Source organism: Oryx dammah, unplaced genomic scaffold (genome assembly GCF_014754425.2).
Source record: "Oryx dammah isolate SB20612 unplaced genomic scaffold, SCBI_Odam_1.1 HiC_scaffold_8, whole genome shotgun sequence".
In the NCBI taxonomy this organism is placed as follows: domain Eukaryota; kingdom Metazoa; phylum Chordata; class Mammalia; order Artiodactyla; family Bovidae; genus Oryx; species Oryx dammah.
The window spans coordinates 1,981,772-1,997,870 of record NW_024070192.1 but is presented as its reverse complement, the minus strand read 5'-3'; the positions used below and the strand labels follow the sequence as shown (position 1 = coordinate 1,997,870).

At 45.8% G+C, this 16,099-nt stretch overlaps 1 protein-coding gene across 1 annotated transcript in view; it reads left to right on the top strand.

Moving 5' to 3' along the window:
• The first annotated feature begins 496 nt into the window (after positions 1-496).
• Positions 497-16,099, top strand: part of ABCA10 (ATP binding cassette subfamily A member 10) — a 50,848-nt gene continuing 35,245 nt past the window's right edge. Inside the window, exons 1-10 of the mRNA XM_040244409.1 lie at positions 497-678; positions 2,557-2,658; positions 5,260-5,467; positions 7,794-7,958; positions 8,297-8,400; positions 10,057-10,283; positions 10,855-10,996; positions 11,224-11,409; positions 12,477-12,624; positions 15,209-15,377. Coding sequence (XP_040100343.1) covers positions 2,563-2,658; positions 5,260-5,467; positions 7,794-7,958; positions 8,297-8,400; positions 10,057-10,283; positions 10,855-10,996; positions 11,224-11,409; positions 12,477-12,624; positions 15,209-15,377 — 1,445 coding nt within the window. The 5' untranslated portion in view covers positions 497-678; positions 2,557-2,562. The remainder of the gene's footprint in view (positions 679-2,556; positions 2,659-5,259; positions 5,468-7,793; positions 7,959-8,296; positions 8,401-10,056; positions 10,284-10,854; positions 10,997-11,223; positions 11,410-12,476; positions 12,625-15,208; positions 15,378-16,099) is intronic.

Below are 16,099 nucleotides of genomic sequence, written 5' to 3'. Positions count from 1 at the left end.
GGAAGATCCCCTGAAGGAGGAAATGGCAACCCACTCCACTCTTCTTGCCTGGAGAGTCCCATGGACAGAGGAGCCTGGTGGGCCACACAGTCTGTGGGGTCAAAAAGAGTCAGACACGACCAAGCACGCTTGCATATGCACGCATACTTCCTTCTCATAGGAGCCAGCCAGCAGCAAACACCACTTAGCTGCCTGCCGTGCAGGAAAGTCTTTGCTCACATTTTTCCTGTGTAAGTTACTCTCATTTCTGAGATCATTCTCACGGCCTCCGTTCAACTTCCCTTCTTTTAAATCTGTTCTCTTCTGTGTCGGCTCTCAAAGTTTTAATCATTCAGAGTTAATAGAGACTTACTCAGGCCTGGGTTTTTAAAAATCCCTTTTGGAATCTGATTGCTGTTTTGCCTATGCCAGAAAGATAGAGCAATAAGCAAGCACACGTGACAGCCTTGGGCACGGTCTCTGGCTGCCGCCTCCCTGTGGCACAGTTGGACGGGAGGAAAGCAGCTCCCCAAGTAGAGAATGTGTCTGGCAGGCGCTTTCCACACAGACCATGGCCTGTTTGCAGAAGCCAGACTGAATGAAGACAGCTTTAAGGAAAGCTCTTGAAGGATTCTTTAAACTCTCCTGGACAGAGAAACCAGGGCATCAAAGGTGCCCTTCACTCTTACTTTCCTGACAGTAAGTTGAATCTGTTTTTACCTTTCATTCCACATAAGGTAATGAGGTACAAAGGGCAGAATCAATGGCAAGCGTCTTGATTGACATGGTTAAAATTATTATATAGTTGTGATATTTCTAAATTATTCTGTTTTATGTGGTGGACCTGATGAGGAGTTTCATTTTCTCAGCTCAGTAAAGTGGTATTGTAGTGTGACAGTAAAGTGCAAGGTAGATCCAGAAACGTGTGTAAAGAGTATTCTCTTTCTGTGTTGAGTTTGCGCTTGTCTGGTTGGCCATTTGAGACCCTGCAGAGTTTTGTTTCTTGGGTGGGACTGTGCACGCAGCAGGACAAGTTGCTTCTCCTCGTGGTTTTTTCTATTTTCTTTTCATGAAGATGAATGTTTTCCCTTAGAAACTTTCTCAAGTTAGAATTTAGAGATTATTTTGGCATTTGGTAGCTTTACCTTTTCCTTTTATCAAGAAAAGGAAATCCGGCAAGTTCTATAAACGCTGCAGTTTGTATGCGGCATCAGCATTTATTCGAGTGTATGTGAGTCACCAGAACTGTGATACAAATGATCATCTCGGGCATTTTAAACTGAAAACAGAGGAGACCCCTCTGACGCGCGTGGTGGTCTACACGCAGCAGCAGCGAGTCGCACTCGCTAGCCCAGGCTTTTGGTTTCCGGCTGTGTGTCCGACAGACTTAAGTCCTAAAGGGGGACCCGTGAGTTTCAAGGGTAGAAATGTGCCCTGGGTCCCTGAGAAGGCCTGCGCAGTGATTCCCCTCGGTTTCCTCTGTGTGTGAGTCGTGTCCGACTCTGTGCGATCCCCACGGACTGCAGCCCACCAGGCTCCTCTGCCACGGGATTCTCCAGGCAAGGACGCTGGAGTGGGTTGCCCTTTTCTCCTCCAGGGGATTATTCCCCATCTGGGGACTGTCTTCTGCGTTTGCAGGCAGATTCTTTACCACTCACTCAGTCAGTCAGTTCCGTCGCTCAGTCGTGTCCGAGTCTTTGTGACCCATGGACCTCGCAGCACGCCAGGCTTCCCTGTCCATCTCCAGCTCCCGGAATTTACTCAGACTCATGTCCATCCAGTCGGTGATGCTGTCCAACCATCTCATCCTCTGTCTTTACCACTAGATGTCATCACATCAGCCTCCAAAAGCGTGCCTTTCAAAGTGCAGATCTCCAGTGGACAGAAAACCGGGGGAGGTTTTATTCCTGTTATGTACTAAGTCAAAGGCAAATGTGTTTTGGATTCTAAACTTTGTTGTTGTTCAGCCACTAAATCATGTCTGACTCTCTGCGACCCCACGGACTATAGCACACCAAGCTCCCCTGTCCTTCACCATCTCCCGGAGTTTACTCAAACTCATGTCCACTGAGTCGGTGATTCCATCCAACCATCTCATCCTCTGTCGCCCCCTCTCCTCCTGCCTTCAATCTTTCCCAGCGTCAGGGTCTTACGTTGCTAACGTCTTATTCTCTGATTTAATTTATTTTTACTGGAGTACACTTGATTTACAATGTTGTGTTAGTTATTTGCTTTAGATTGTTGCAAAGTCAGGATGTGGCAGGAAAATTTGCTTTTGGGACAAAAAGGAAAAGAGCTCCCACCCCTCAGCCCTTACCTTGTTCATAACCATCGAGCCTTCAGAGAAAGGTCAGCTGGCAGAGCATTTTATATTCGTTACCACTTTATAATCTTTAAAAAAACTGCATGTGTGTTAACAGTAATGTCAAATGAGGCATTCAGCCAGGGATCCTGGGACTGTGTGTTCAGGAGCTTTGTTTTAACTGTGTGTTGTTTTTTTTTTTTTTTTTTTTTGTCCTTTCTCTTGACTGGGTATTGCTCTGTAGTATTGATTTTGCCTTCTCTGTTGATGAACAGGACAAAATGATTAAAAAAGAGAGGAGCGTGTGTCAACAGACTCTGGCCCTTCTGCACAAGAATTTTCTTAGAAAATGGAGAATGAAAAAAGAGAGCGTGTTGGTATGGTTCACAATACATATCTTTCATATTTAGTGAATGAAAACCCGTCATTTCACATTATGCCATTTTTATTGCTTTTTTATGTTCACAAATTCTATGGGCTAGTTGATTTGGAGTTCCCAAGGTAATGTTTTGCAAATGTTGCACAATAGGATAATATTTATGGCAAAAGACTCAGGCTCATATGTTTGCTCCTAAAAAGCAAAGTAGATAACTTTTTATTGAACATAACTAGCCATTCACCAAGTAAATAATCCACTTGAAACTTGTGGAATTATCCTGATTTACCACAGGCCAACTTTAGTGTAAGAAAAAAGGGTTGGGGGGGCAAAATGAAGTAGATTTTTAACAGGTGAACCATCGCACTCTACTGGGGACGCTTCGACAAGATTCTGTGAATTGCTTTTGTTTCATTATGAAGTCCTGTCTGACTCTCTGCAACCTGGTGGTCTGTAGCCCGCCAGGCTCCTCCGTCCACGGGTTTCTCCAGGCAAGAAGGCTGGGATGGGCTGCCATGCCCTCCTCCAGGGGATCTTCCCGACCCAGGGATCTAAATGGGTCTCCTGCCCGCCCTGCACTGGCAGGCAGACTCTTTACCACTGAGCCACAGGGAGGCCCTTGTTAATTCATAGGACTGGGGAAATTGTTTTTGAGCAAAAATTTGGGAACTCTGGGGGATTTCTTTTGAAGATTATGCTTTTGCAAACTTGGAGTAGTTTCAGGGAGCCGGATCCCTGCTTGTCAGCGTCTTTGCCCTCTGTTCAATCTCTAGTATAAGGTCAAGGCCATTGAGATGAGGATCTTTGCTTATGTTCTCAAGAAATACACCTGGAGCTGCCTTGGCTACACATGTTCCGCTAAAAAATAGTTCTTTTTTTTTCTATTATTTAATTTTTTATTTAAATTATTTACTTTTTATTGAAGCACACGGTCATCCTTAGCTCTTGAAGCATTCAGTTCTAATAGTTTAGTTGCTGAATTGATAAAGTCGGTTTTTAAAAAGCTTACGGAAATGTTTAAAATCTCAAGCTTAGGATGAATGGCCCAGTGAACTCACTCCCTGTCCTGTTCACCTACAGCCCAGGTGTGACACCTGTCAGCACCTGCTGGTGCGGCTTCGTTGCTTCATCCCCCTCAGCTCCTCTCTTAGCACCTATGACATGACCGCTGAAGGCTTCCGCTAGCATCTGCGAAAATTAAGCACAGGCTCCTTCATGACCGCTAATGCGCTTCACAGAGTTTTCGGCAATTGCGTATAGTCATCTAATTCCACGTCGAAATTCAGTTTCCTAAAATTTCCTCTAAAATATCTCGTCAAACATTTTTTTTGACTGTGTGGCCTCTGGGATCAAAGTGGGACCTAGCGCCTGGCCCCTGAGGAGACACACGTGGCCTCAGCCACTGAGCCCCGGAGAACTCCCCGGAATGTCTCTTAACGTTGGTTTGTTCAAACCAGGGAGCCCATCACTGTCCTCCTGTTGAACACCCGTGTTCTGCGTTTGCCTGGGGCTGCTTCGTGCTGTCGTTTAACTCATTCCTTTACCGTCTACATTCCTTCCTTCTCTTATTTTTTAACTTTTTTAATTAAAACCTTTCATTCAAGTATAGTTGGTTTACAGTAAGGGCTTCCATGGTGCCTCAATGGTAAAGAACCCGTCTGCAATGCAGGAGACGTGGGTTCAGTCCCTGGGTGGGGTAGATCCGCTAGAGAAGGGGATGGCACCCCACTCCAGTATTCTTGCCTGGAGAATCCCCATGGACAGGGGAGCCTGGCGGGCTACGGTCCATGGGGTTGCAAAGAGTTGGACATGGCTGATTTACAGCCATCTGCATTTCTTGTAAACAGTATTTACATTAACAAATAGATTTTTAACTTTAGGTTAAACCCTTTGACAAAAGTATCTCTTATGGGATGATGTGTGTTTCTATGTTATCCATATGAGGGTGAATAGTCAGGAGTATATGAGGGGTGCTGTGATTCTAGGTTAAGATTAATGGACATACTTGTTATTATCTCAAAGCTATATTTGGAGATAAATCCATCCCATATTTGCTATATACCTCAAAACTTTTTTGGAGATTAAAAGGTTTTTTTTAAATTGGTGTATAGTTTCTGTACAATATTACGTAAGTTATTACAGGGGTCCGATGTAGTGATTCACGACTGTAATATTCCACTTGTGATAAAATATTTGCCATATTCCCCGTGTTGTACAATATATCCTTGTGGCTTCTTTTATTTTATTGTTAATTTGTTTTCACTTGAAGGGTAGTTGCCTTACAGCGTCGTGTGCATTTCTGCCGCACGTTAACGTTAATCGGCCGTAGGTTCACTCGTGTCCCCTCCCGCCTGAGCCTGCCTCCCCGCTCCCACCCCTCCCGCCCCCTCGGGTGTCACGGGGCCCCAGGCTGAGCTCCCTGGGTCAGGCTGTCTGTCGAGTGAAATGGTGGTCTGCCTAACAGCCGGCTGGTAACCGAGAGAGCGAGGCCGTGGGCGAGTGAAGTGCAGCCGAGCTCGCCGCCGTCTGCAGCGTGCTCGCCTGCCCCTCCCTGTCTGAGAGCCCGTGACGACGGGGGCCCTTTCTCTTTCGTGCGCTGCAGGAGTGGACCATGGTGCTCCTCCCGGGGCTCGCTCTCTGCCTCTTTGCAGAACTCTTCAGGGCTACTCATTTCCTGGAACAGCCGCCTCAGGTCCTGGGACGTGTGGATGAGTTTAATGACTCCGACCCGGTGCTGGTGGCCTACACCCCGGTCACTAACGTGACCCAGAGCATCATGGATAAGGTGGCTGCAGCTGCCTTTATGAAAGGTGTGTTGTTCAGCGGCCCATGCTTCATTATTATGCAACCTATTCGCATTTAATTTGAAGTCTGTTTTGCAAGTTGAGTTTATTTACCCAGCCTGTGAGTCAGTGATTTTCAACTGGGGCGGGATCCTCATTTCACATGGGGTAGAGGGCTTGGTGTGAAGCTCCAAGTAGGGTAGGTCTAAAAGGAACATAGATTTTGTTGTTCTTGTTCAGACACTGCCACGTCTGACTCTGCAACCTCATGAACTGCAGCAAACCAGGCTTTCATTCCTTCACCGTCTCCCAGAGCTTGCTCAAACTCATGTCCATTGAGTTGGTGATGCCATCGAACCATCTCATCCTCTGTCGCCCCCCTTGTCCTCCCACCTTCAATCTTTCCCAGCTTCAGGATCTTTTCCAATGAGTCAGTTCTTCACATCAGGTGGCCAAAGTATTGGAGCTTCAGCTTCAGCACCAGTCCTTCCCGTGAATATTCAGAGTTGACTTGCTTTTGGATTGACTGGTTTGCTCTCCTTGCTATCCAAAGGACTCTCAAGTCCACAGACTGTCCAACACCACAGTTCAAAAGCATCAATTCTTTGGTGCTCAGCCTTCTTTATGGTCCAGCTCTCACATCTGTACATGACTACTGGAAAAACCATAACTTTGACTATATGGACCTTTGTTGGCAAAGTAACATCTCTGTTTTTTAATATGGTGAACTCATTCATTATAAATGTTGTATGAGCTTAATTCTTAAGATAGTGTCCTTGACTCCAAAGAGCCTGGGTGGGTTCTAATTTTACCTCTGATTTTGTACTCTGATTCTTTGTGTGCTGTTTATTACTTCTGGCATACTATTTTCATATGATAGAAATCTGCTTATAATCTTGGCAGAGAAAAACCCCACCAAATTCTGAAGCATTTTTACTGGTTATTTAAAGTCTTTTTAATTTTAAAATTATTTTAATTGCCAAAGTAACAGCCAGCCTAAAACAAGTTAAGCAGTACAAACTTGTCTGAAGCAAACAATGAAAGCTTTTGCCTTCATTCAAGCCACCATTTCCTCCTCTGAAAATTTGTGTGTATCTTTCTAGGATAACATGTACACACACACACACACACACACACAGTCACATATGTAGGCATGTGCACATAGGCGCACAAATTCAGTTTCTCCTTACTTCAATGGGGATTATGATTATGCTAAATTATTGGGAACTACTTTGCTTATAGAGGAACCAGGGTTCCAAGTTGCTCAGCCAGGCAGCCTTAACTCTAGGCTCTTTGCCCTCAGCTAACATTCTCAGATTTAAAGATGCTAAGGTGAAAGAAACAGATGCTTTTTCCCCTCAGTGAACTCAATAATTTGATTCACCCTAACCAAGGCCCCGCTCTGGGTAACTGAGGACCAGGTGCTGTTTTGTTTTTGCTTCAGATTCAAGTCCTAGAGGGTAGTCTGAGCAACAGCACTGTGGAGGCACGCAGCCTCCGCGCCATAACGTTAGGGAAGTGAATCCTTAGAAGAAGAAATGGGCCCAGAAGTTGATGCCCCCAGACATCCCTAAACCCCGCAGCAAGCCAGGACAGCTCTTGCTTGGAAAATACCATAGACGAAGGAGCCTGGTGGTTACGGTCTGTGGGGGTCTCAGAGGCAGGTACGGCTGAGCAGACACACACAACTGCTTTTTTAGAAACAATGTAGTTGACCCTTGAACCTCTGCGGGCTAGAGGAGCCTCCTCTTCAGGAAGCTGAAGACCCGAGTAATTCCTCGTTGGCCCCTGTATCTGTTTCCTCAGCATCTGAGCTTCCTCCATTCAGGGTGCTGCAACCTCACATTCCACCAGTGCCTGGACGGTGCAGTCATGCAGCATTTGCTTCTGGGAAAAATGCATGTTTGAGGGTCCCGTGCAGCCCAAACCTCGGGCGTTCAGAGTCAGCGGCGTATCGTTCACATCTCCTCAGGCATTTCCACTGAGCCTTAAACAACAGGAAAGACTTGCAGCCCTTAACTCAGAGGCAGCTACTTGGTGATGCCATAATCACGGCACCAGTGGGTTACCCCGGTGGCTCAGGCGGAAACGCGGGAGACCTGGGTTGGGAAGACGCCCTGGAGGAGGGCGTGGCCACCCTCTCCAGTACCCTTGCCTGGAGAACCCCATGGACAGAGGAGCCTGGCGGGCTGCAGTCCACGGGGTCACAAAGAGTCGGAGGCGACTAAGGCGGCTTAGCACACAGGCACCCCTGGGACCGATAACTAGATGGGAACCCCAAGCGATTGCTCTTGGTCTTGTGTCCTCCAGTAATACAGTTCATCTGATCGGTCGTATTTCTCACACCCGGCAGGAAGAACAATCCTTGGGATCCCTAATGAAGATGCCATGGACAGAGTGCGCCCAAGAAACGACTCTGAGATGGTGGGAATTGTGTTCAGTGACACTTTCTCATACCGGCTGAAGTTCAGCTGGGGACACAGGGTCCCGATCGTAAGGGAGCACTTCGAGTACTCGGGTAAGCAGCTGAGAACTGACGGCAGTCTTCTTTGCTGCTTCGTCCCATCCTCTATGGGAAACGCCTGACAGAAATGTTAATAAGGTCAAGAAAAGAAGCAGTGCGCTTTTCATTTCTGAACTTCAGGATGTCTTCCTTAGAGGAGGAGTCTCACTCTTTTGCCAGCTATTTAATGCTGTGCTCCTTTGTTGCAGTTTTGCTTTAAAAATGCTCTGGATTTTGTCGCCATGGACTTTGAGCGGACACTCAGATAGTTCGCTTTAGAACCGGGGTTACTGTTTTCATTCCGTTCATTGATTTCCATTGTGTAATGATGTGCCTGTCTTTCTTCTTTGAAGACCACTGTTGGGCTCTCCGTGATGAAGCTTTCTGTCTTTTGTCAATATACTGGCAAAACGGGTTTGTGGCTTTTCAAACTGCGATTAATGCTGCAATTATAGAAGTAAGTGAGTGCCCCGCCTCCAAGACCTGTTTGAAATCTGTATTTCTGCCCCGCGTTTCGTGCCTGCCTCCACCTCCATCCTGCCCTCTCAGGAGAGGCTGCTCCGTGGCCTTCTCCGAGCAGAGAAGCTGTCGGCAGCCTCCCGCTTCCCAGCACAGCGATGCGGCCCCGCCGCCCTGCACCCTCCGCCGCCCTCTCCCCCGGCCCGGTCCTTCGGCCCCCGCCTCAGCGCCAGGGCTGGAGACGCGGTCCTTGCGCACAGCATCAGCAGCGTGGCGCGATGGGCGTTCCGGCCACGACCTCGTTCTTCAGCTTCCCCTTTTCAACAGCATCCTTCTCTTCAGTACTTAGAACGATCAGTTTCTTTCCTTCTTATCAAGACCTTCTCGCATTCACAGTTCGTCCTCAAACACCCTCTTTCCGCTTAACATCTTTACTTCTTGAAACCATTGGCTTCCTTTGAGCTCAACTGAGCTCAATAAAATTTCTATTCCCACCATGCCACCAAAATGATTTTTCTGAGGTCAGTAACAACGCTCACGTCAACACGTGACGTTCTCCTTCCGTGTCTTCCTTGTCTTTTAGCTAAAGGGCACAGCAGTCACCTGGCTCTCCTTCACTTTTCCAGCAGTTCTCCGGCTTCTCGCAGTCTCATCCATCGTCACGCTCCAACCTCTTTCAGTCTGTGGTTCTACAAGGTCCTATTCGAGGCAATCTTCTCCATGCTTTCTCCACACGGTGCCTTCCTTTACCATAAATTTATTTACAGTTTACATGCTGATAACTGTAAGAACCCTGCTTTAATTGTTGACCAGTAAACTCGTCCTTTAAAGGACCAGAGAGCAAGTATTCTGCGGTCTGGGGGCCAAACAGTTTCTGTTGCAAATACCCAACTTTCCATTTTTAATGTGGAAGCGCTCCTAAACCAATGTGCTGACTGCATTGCAGTAAAACTGTTTACAAACACAGGTGATGGACAAGGCCTGCTTCACTGCAGTCCTGAGGAGCTGACTGCTTGATGCCCCGTAAGCAATTCAGATTGGTATGTTCCGACCTGAATGTGGGTGTTTTTCTCTAAACGTGACCCAGTCTTTAAAAAATTTTCTCCATCTCATGTATGTGTGCTCAGTCGAGTCCAACTCTTTGAGACCCCGTGGACCGTAGCCCACCAGGCTCCTCTGTCCATGGGGATTCTCCAGGCCAGAATGGGTTGCCATCTCCCTGACCCAGGGATTGAAACTGCATTGGCAGGTGGATTCTTTACCCACTGAGTCACCTGGGAAGCCCTTTCTCTATCTCCAGTGAATGCCAAAGCCAGCCACGTAACTGGGGGGTTATCAGAGATCACTTCCTCTGCGTCACCTTACATCTTCTCTCTTATCCAGCCCTGCCAACTGTAAGCTCAGCTCTACTTACCTCTCTTCAATTCTGCCACCAGCGTTTATTCAGGTCATGTTCATCTCTTGCCTGAACTGTGAGAGTCATTTATGTATCCAGCCTCATCTTCCTCCCTCCACCTCTATCTCCCCATATTTTAAGCTGCTAGAAATATATAAAATCCTCCATATGAAAATGAAAAAAACAATAAATGTTGTTTTCTAGTCTATTTCTTCTATGGTTAACCTAATTTATTTGTTTGTTAACATCCCAATTTAGGTCACAACGAATCATTCGGTTATGGAAGAGTTGATATCAGTTGTTGGAATAAATATGAGGACACCCCCTTTCATTTCTAAGGGAGAGATTATAAACGAGTGGTTCATTTTTATCTGTATTGTTTACTTCTCCCCTTTTGTGTATGTTGCATCGTTAAACATTACAAAGGAACGAAAAAAATTTAAGAAGCTGATGACAGGGATGGGTCTTCAACAGTCAGCATTTTGGTGAGTTAACTGTGTATCCCACGTTAATACCTGGGGGAACTCATTGGAAAGGACCCTGATGCTGGGGAAGGATTGAAGGCAAAAGGAGAAGAGGGTGGCAGCGGACAAGATGATTGGATAGAAGCGCTGACTCAAAGGACATGATGCTGAGCAAACTCGGGGAGACGGTGGAGGACAGAGGAGCCTGGCGTCCTGCAGGCCACGGGGCTGCAAAGAGTCAGACACAACTTGGCAACTGAGCAACAGTGGCAATGTTAATTTTAACATTCATTCTGTGTTAGTTAAGATAATTTTAATCATCGCTAGGCAAAAGTCTTCATAGGCATTATTTCATTGAATCCTCAAAACAACCATATGAGATAGTTAACACAATTAATCCCATTTTACAGACGAAGTGAGACAAGAGGCTTGCCCCTGATCACACCGCTAGAGTGCACAGAGCCACACGTTTATAATACACGTGACTCTAGTCTGTTCGCTCCCGGAGTGTGCGCTGTGAACTCTCCTATACCGCCTCTCGTGTGTCTGTGGACGTGCGACATCCTGAATTAACTCTCTGCTTCTGCCGTAGGCTCTCCTGGGCACTGATGTATGCTGGCTTCATCTCTGTTGTATCCATTTTCATCACTCTGGTCATAAAATTATTCGAAATGATTATCCTTGCTGGCTTCCTGGTGGTAGTCACGCTTTTCACCCTGTATGGCCTGTCTTTGGTGAGTTGGCAAAACATGCATTTCTCATTCTGCCTCAAGTCTCAGATACATAAGCCAGTATCCATATTTCTTCAGGGTACTGGTAGCCTAGAGCTTCTCAATTTGCACTCTGGTTTCTGTATGTTTTTGAGAAAGTTTTTGTTCACGTGATGAACGAGTGAATATTGCTATTCATGATACTCAGAGGAAAAAAATATACCCCCTGGAACTTTTCTTTCTTCCTTCAGATAGCACTGGCTTTCCTCCTCTGCGTGCTGATAAAGAGACCCATCCTGACGGGCGTGGTTGGCTCTCTCTTCACTGTGTTTTGGGGCTGTCTGGGATTCACTGCATTGTACAGACAACTCCCGTCATCACTGGGATGGGCTTTATGTCTCTTTAGCCCTTTTGCCTTCACTGCTGGGGTGGCTCAGGTAAGAACACAGCCATGTAGGAACTATTAGAATTTCAGCATTATTGAGACAGTTTGGTACTTCCTCAAGCTTAATGATCAATTACCCTGCATTTTAAGAAATTATGCTATTGAAAAGTTAAATAAAAAATCTTATAGGGATTTCCCTGGCGGCCCAGTGGTTAAGACTTCACCTTCCAATGCAGGAGGTGCAGCTTCCAGCCCTGGTCAGGGAGCTAAGATCCCACAGGCCTCTTGGCCAAAAAAAGAAAGCATAAAACCGAAGGAATATTGTAACAAGTTCAATGACGAATTTGAAAATGGTCCACATCCAAAAAAATCTTTAAAAAGATCTTCTTAGAGTTATCAAACAGATCATTTGTAAACTCTTGGGAAATTTAAATGAGAAAAATAACCGCTCACGATCTGAGCGGGGCCAGGGCCAGGCGCCAGGAATGAGGCTCAGTCCCGTCACTTCCCGCCGAGTCGCCTCGGGTGGTCACCAGGCTGCTGTAGTTTCTCCTTGCTCGTCTGCAAAGTCAGGATGTTGGAATCGAGCTCACGGGTAATTGTGCTGTTATTTATGTATGAGGCTAGAACCATGCGGATGTGAAGCTTAGCTGTGATCTTCATCATCTGTTTTATCTTTATTACCCTTAAAATCAACCTCTTCAAGTTTTCAGTACTTACCTAATATTTTAACACATTTGCAACATATGAACACTTGGGCTTTTCATACTTCCTTCAAATGGCCTCTGACTTCCCTGCCATCTCTGGGTTTCTCTTCCCAGAATAAATTATTTTTGGTTGCCTTCCCACTTCTCTAAATCGCCTTCCTGAAGATTTCTGATTAATGAATAAATTAAGTTTCTGTTCTTCAATTGTCTTAGAGCGTTTCCTTCTCTTAGAGCATTTCCCACTCGGTGACAATCATTTTATTTGTCAAAAGCAACACTGCTACTCACAGCTTCACCATGCATTTTTTAAGGAAAAGGAGTATTAAAATTGTGTTTGCCTATGCAGCATCATTAGAAGAACTTCAGTTTTATTGGTTTATCTAACTTTGTATTTTTTTCTTTGTGGTTTCAGATTTCGCATCAAGAGTATCACGTGAGTGGTGTTGTTTTCCCTGATCCCTCTGGGGAGTCATACACAATGATAGTGGTTTTCTTCCTTCTGGCATTTGACACTCTGCTCTATTTGACATTAACATTATATTTTGAGCACGTTTTGCCTGGTAAGTAATAGTGTGGTGTGATTAAAGTTGAATTTAAAATAATTCTGTGTCTTGAAGGGTGGTGTCCAATTCTTTGTTGACTTGTCATTTTAAAAGCATTCCTGATTGCAGAGGAAAGGAAAAACATTCAAAACAGTAGAATTTCCTCATTTTCATCTCACTGTTTAATGATCTGAATGGAACTATTTTGTTGAGACATTTTAATGAAAAACCACTTGCGTTTCTGTTGGTTTGTATCTTTTATAAAAGTAAGAAGTAAAGAGTGTGTGTGTGTGTATTAACGGGAGAGGAAAGGAGATACCTAAATCAACCATTAGAGAACACTGCTTCTTAGCACTTGAGTTCACAGCCATAAGACAAGATAGCTCATTACATCACTCCTGCTAGTATTTGGCTCTAGTAAACTTGTTCTTCTGCATCTCAAAATATTAACATTTACAGTACAAAGTTAATGGATAACTTCTTCTCCTTTTTGTGAAAAAAATCAGTCTAACGGGAATACCTTTATATAATATTCTACAAATAAAATAACAAAATAAACCCTACAACCAACTTTTAAATAATTATTATAAAACTCAAGTGTAGTCTACACACATAATCCCAGGAACTAATATACCTGTATTCCCTTTGTGTGTGCGCTCAGTAAATTATTATTATAAAACTCAAGTGTAGTCTACACACATAATCCCAGGAACTAATATGCCTGTGTTCCCTTTGTGTGCACGCTCAGTTGCTCAGTCATGTCTGACAGTTTGGTGACCCGCTGGACTGTAGCCCTCCAAGCTCCTCTGTGCATGGGATTCTCCAGGCAAGAGTACTGGAGTGGTTACCATTTCCTCCTCCGCGGGATCTTCCTGACACAGGGATTGAGCCCAGGTCTCCTGCATTGCAGGCTCATTCTTTACTGTCTGAGCCACCGGGGAAACCCCTTGGTGGCCCAGACAGTTTAACTATATGAAAATTTTTTTCTCCAATACTTCCACCTAGAACTTAATTCCTATTTTAATGGGTGGCATTTCTGTTCTTTCTTATTAAGTCCTCCGCGCGTTCATAATCAGTATGCTTTTCTTGTCCGAGTGAAATGCATACACATGAGGATGCGTGTATTTCCCAGTTTTTGTTTCCGCGCTTTTTCCCCGCTGCTTTTGCGCAGCGCAGCCCCCCTTTGTGACAGCTCACCTCTAGCCGTCTCGGCTCAGGCCCATCCTTGAGCCTCTCGTCTTGCGCACATTCATTTTCTGAAGCCTCATCACTCCTCCTTTCTGCCTCTCTCTTCAAAGCCCCGTTTTCCAGCTCCGGGTTCTCTTACGTTTCCCTCCACGATTTCCTGCGCGCAGCTCGCTGTGCGTCTCCGCCGCGTCAGTCCCTCTCCTGGCGCGGCCCCTGTGTCTGCTCACAGTGCTGGCGTGTTCACGGCGTGACACGCAGAAGCTCCGCGGCCTTCGTTCTCCTATGGTCCCTGGACTTCCTGGAGGCTCGGATGGTAAAGCGCCTATCTTCAATGCGGGAGACCCGGGTTCGATCCCCGGGTCCGGAAGATCCCCTGGAGAAGGGAATGGCAATCCACTCCGGTACTATTGCCTGGAGAATCCCATGGACAGAGGAGCCTGGTAGGCTACAGTCCATGGGGTCACAAAGAGTCGGACACGACTGAGCGACTTCACTTTCTTTCACTTTTCATGGTCTCTGGAAAAGCCTATTGAATTTCCTCTTCTTGTCACCAGTAAATTCATGTTCGGTGGATATATCATTAAAGTTCCATCTCATTTTAGTTTTTCTGATGCTTTAGACCCAGAGCTGCCCTTTCTTTTAACTGTTGCCCTATATCCCCGTTTCTTATCATTAGGATATAAGTTCATTTAAATCTCAGATATTGTCATTGATTCTCCCGTTCATATACAGGGGTATATGGAGGTTTGAACTTTGCTGGTGGCTCAGTGGTAAAGAATCCGCCTGCCCACGCAGGGGATGCAGGTTCAGTCCCTGGGTCAGGACGATCCCCTGGAGCAGGAAACGGCACCCCACTCCAGTGTTCTTACCCGGGAAATCCCATGGGAAGAGGAGCCTGGTGGGCTACGGTCCACTGGGGTCGTAAAGATTTAGACACGACTTAGTGACTGAACAACAAAAAGAGCAAAATGGAGATATATGGATGGCAGACTGGAGGAAGGCAGTCAAGAAGTACAAGACTCCAGTTATAAACACATAGTGTCCACGCACAACAGGATGCCTGTAGGTGACCTGCTGTGTGCTGCATAGAGAAGCTGTGAAGAGAACGAATCCTGAGTTCTCGTCACAAGGAGAGTTTTCTTTTCCTTCTTTCATCCTATCTCTATGAGATGAAGGATGTTAGCTGAACCTACTGTGGTCATCATTTCACACTATTTGTGAATCAAACCATTGTACTGTACTCCCTAAACTTATATAATTATGTGTGTCAATTATTTCTCAGTAAAACTGGGAAAAACGACTAGAACTCGTTAATGTGCAGAAAAAATTGCTGTCGAGCTGCACTGTGACAGGTGTGGTTCTTCACTGAAGCTGTTTGCTTGACTCAACACGGAATCGTGTCTTTATGGCTCAGATGAAAACGGCCAGCGGCGTTCACCACTGTTTTTCCTGAAGTCTTCCTTTTGGTCCCAACACAAAAGCCCTCACCGTGAAGTCTTCGGGAATGAAATGAATTCTGAGCTCTCCTGCGATGATTCTTTCGAGCCAGTGTCTCCAGAGTTCCACGGAAAAGAAGCCATAAGGTGACTTAACAGTTTACGTGACCATGTGCATGGTTAGGTAAAAGCGTGATGAATTAACTTGCCACAGGGACAACCACGTGTCCAATGTTATGGATGATGTGGGTTTTAACATTTTATTTATTTTTAATTGAAGGGTAACTGCTTTACAATGGTGTGTTGGTCTCCGCCATACATCAGTGTGAATCAGCCACAGGCACCCACGTCCCCCATCCTGAACCTCCCTCCCACCTCCCACCTCCCACCTCCACCCCATCCCACCCCTCTAGGGTGTCACAGAGCGGCAGGTTGAGCTCCGAGTCATGCAGCAACTCCCCGCTGGCTGGCTCTCGGTTCTACACAGGATCCTGTATGTGGTCAGAGCCACTCTCTGCATTTGCACCCCCCCCGTCCTTCCCCCAGTGAGGCCCCGAGTCTCTTCTCTGTGTCTGCGTCTCTGTTGCTGTCCTGCAGACAGGCTCATCGGTGCCATCCTTCTAGATTCCATATATATGCGTTAACACGTGGCATTTGTCTTCCTCTTTCTGACTTACTTCACTTTGTATAATAGGCTCTAGATTCACCCACCTCGTTAGAGCTGCCTCAAATGCATTCCTTACAGCTGAGTAATATTCCATTGTATATATGTACCACAGCTGCTTTATCCATTTGGGATGACGTGTTTTCATTCTTTTTAATTTTTTTTAATTAGAGTGTAATTACTTTACCGCGTTGTGGTGGGTTTT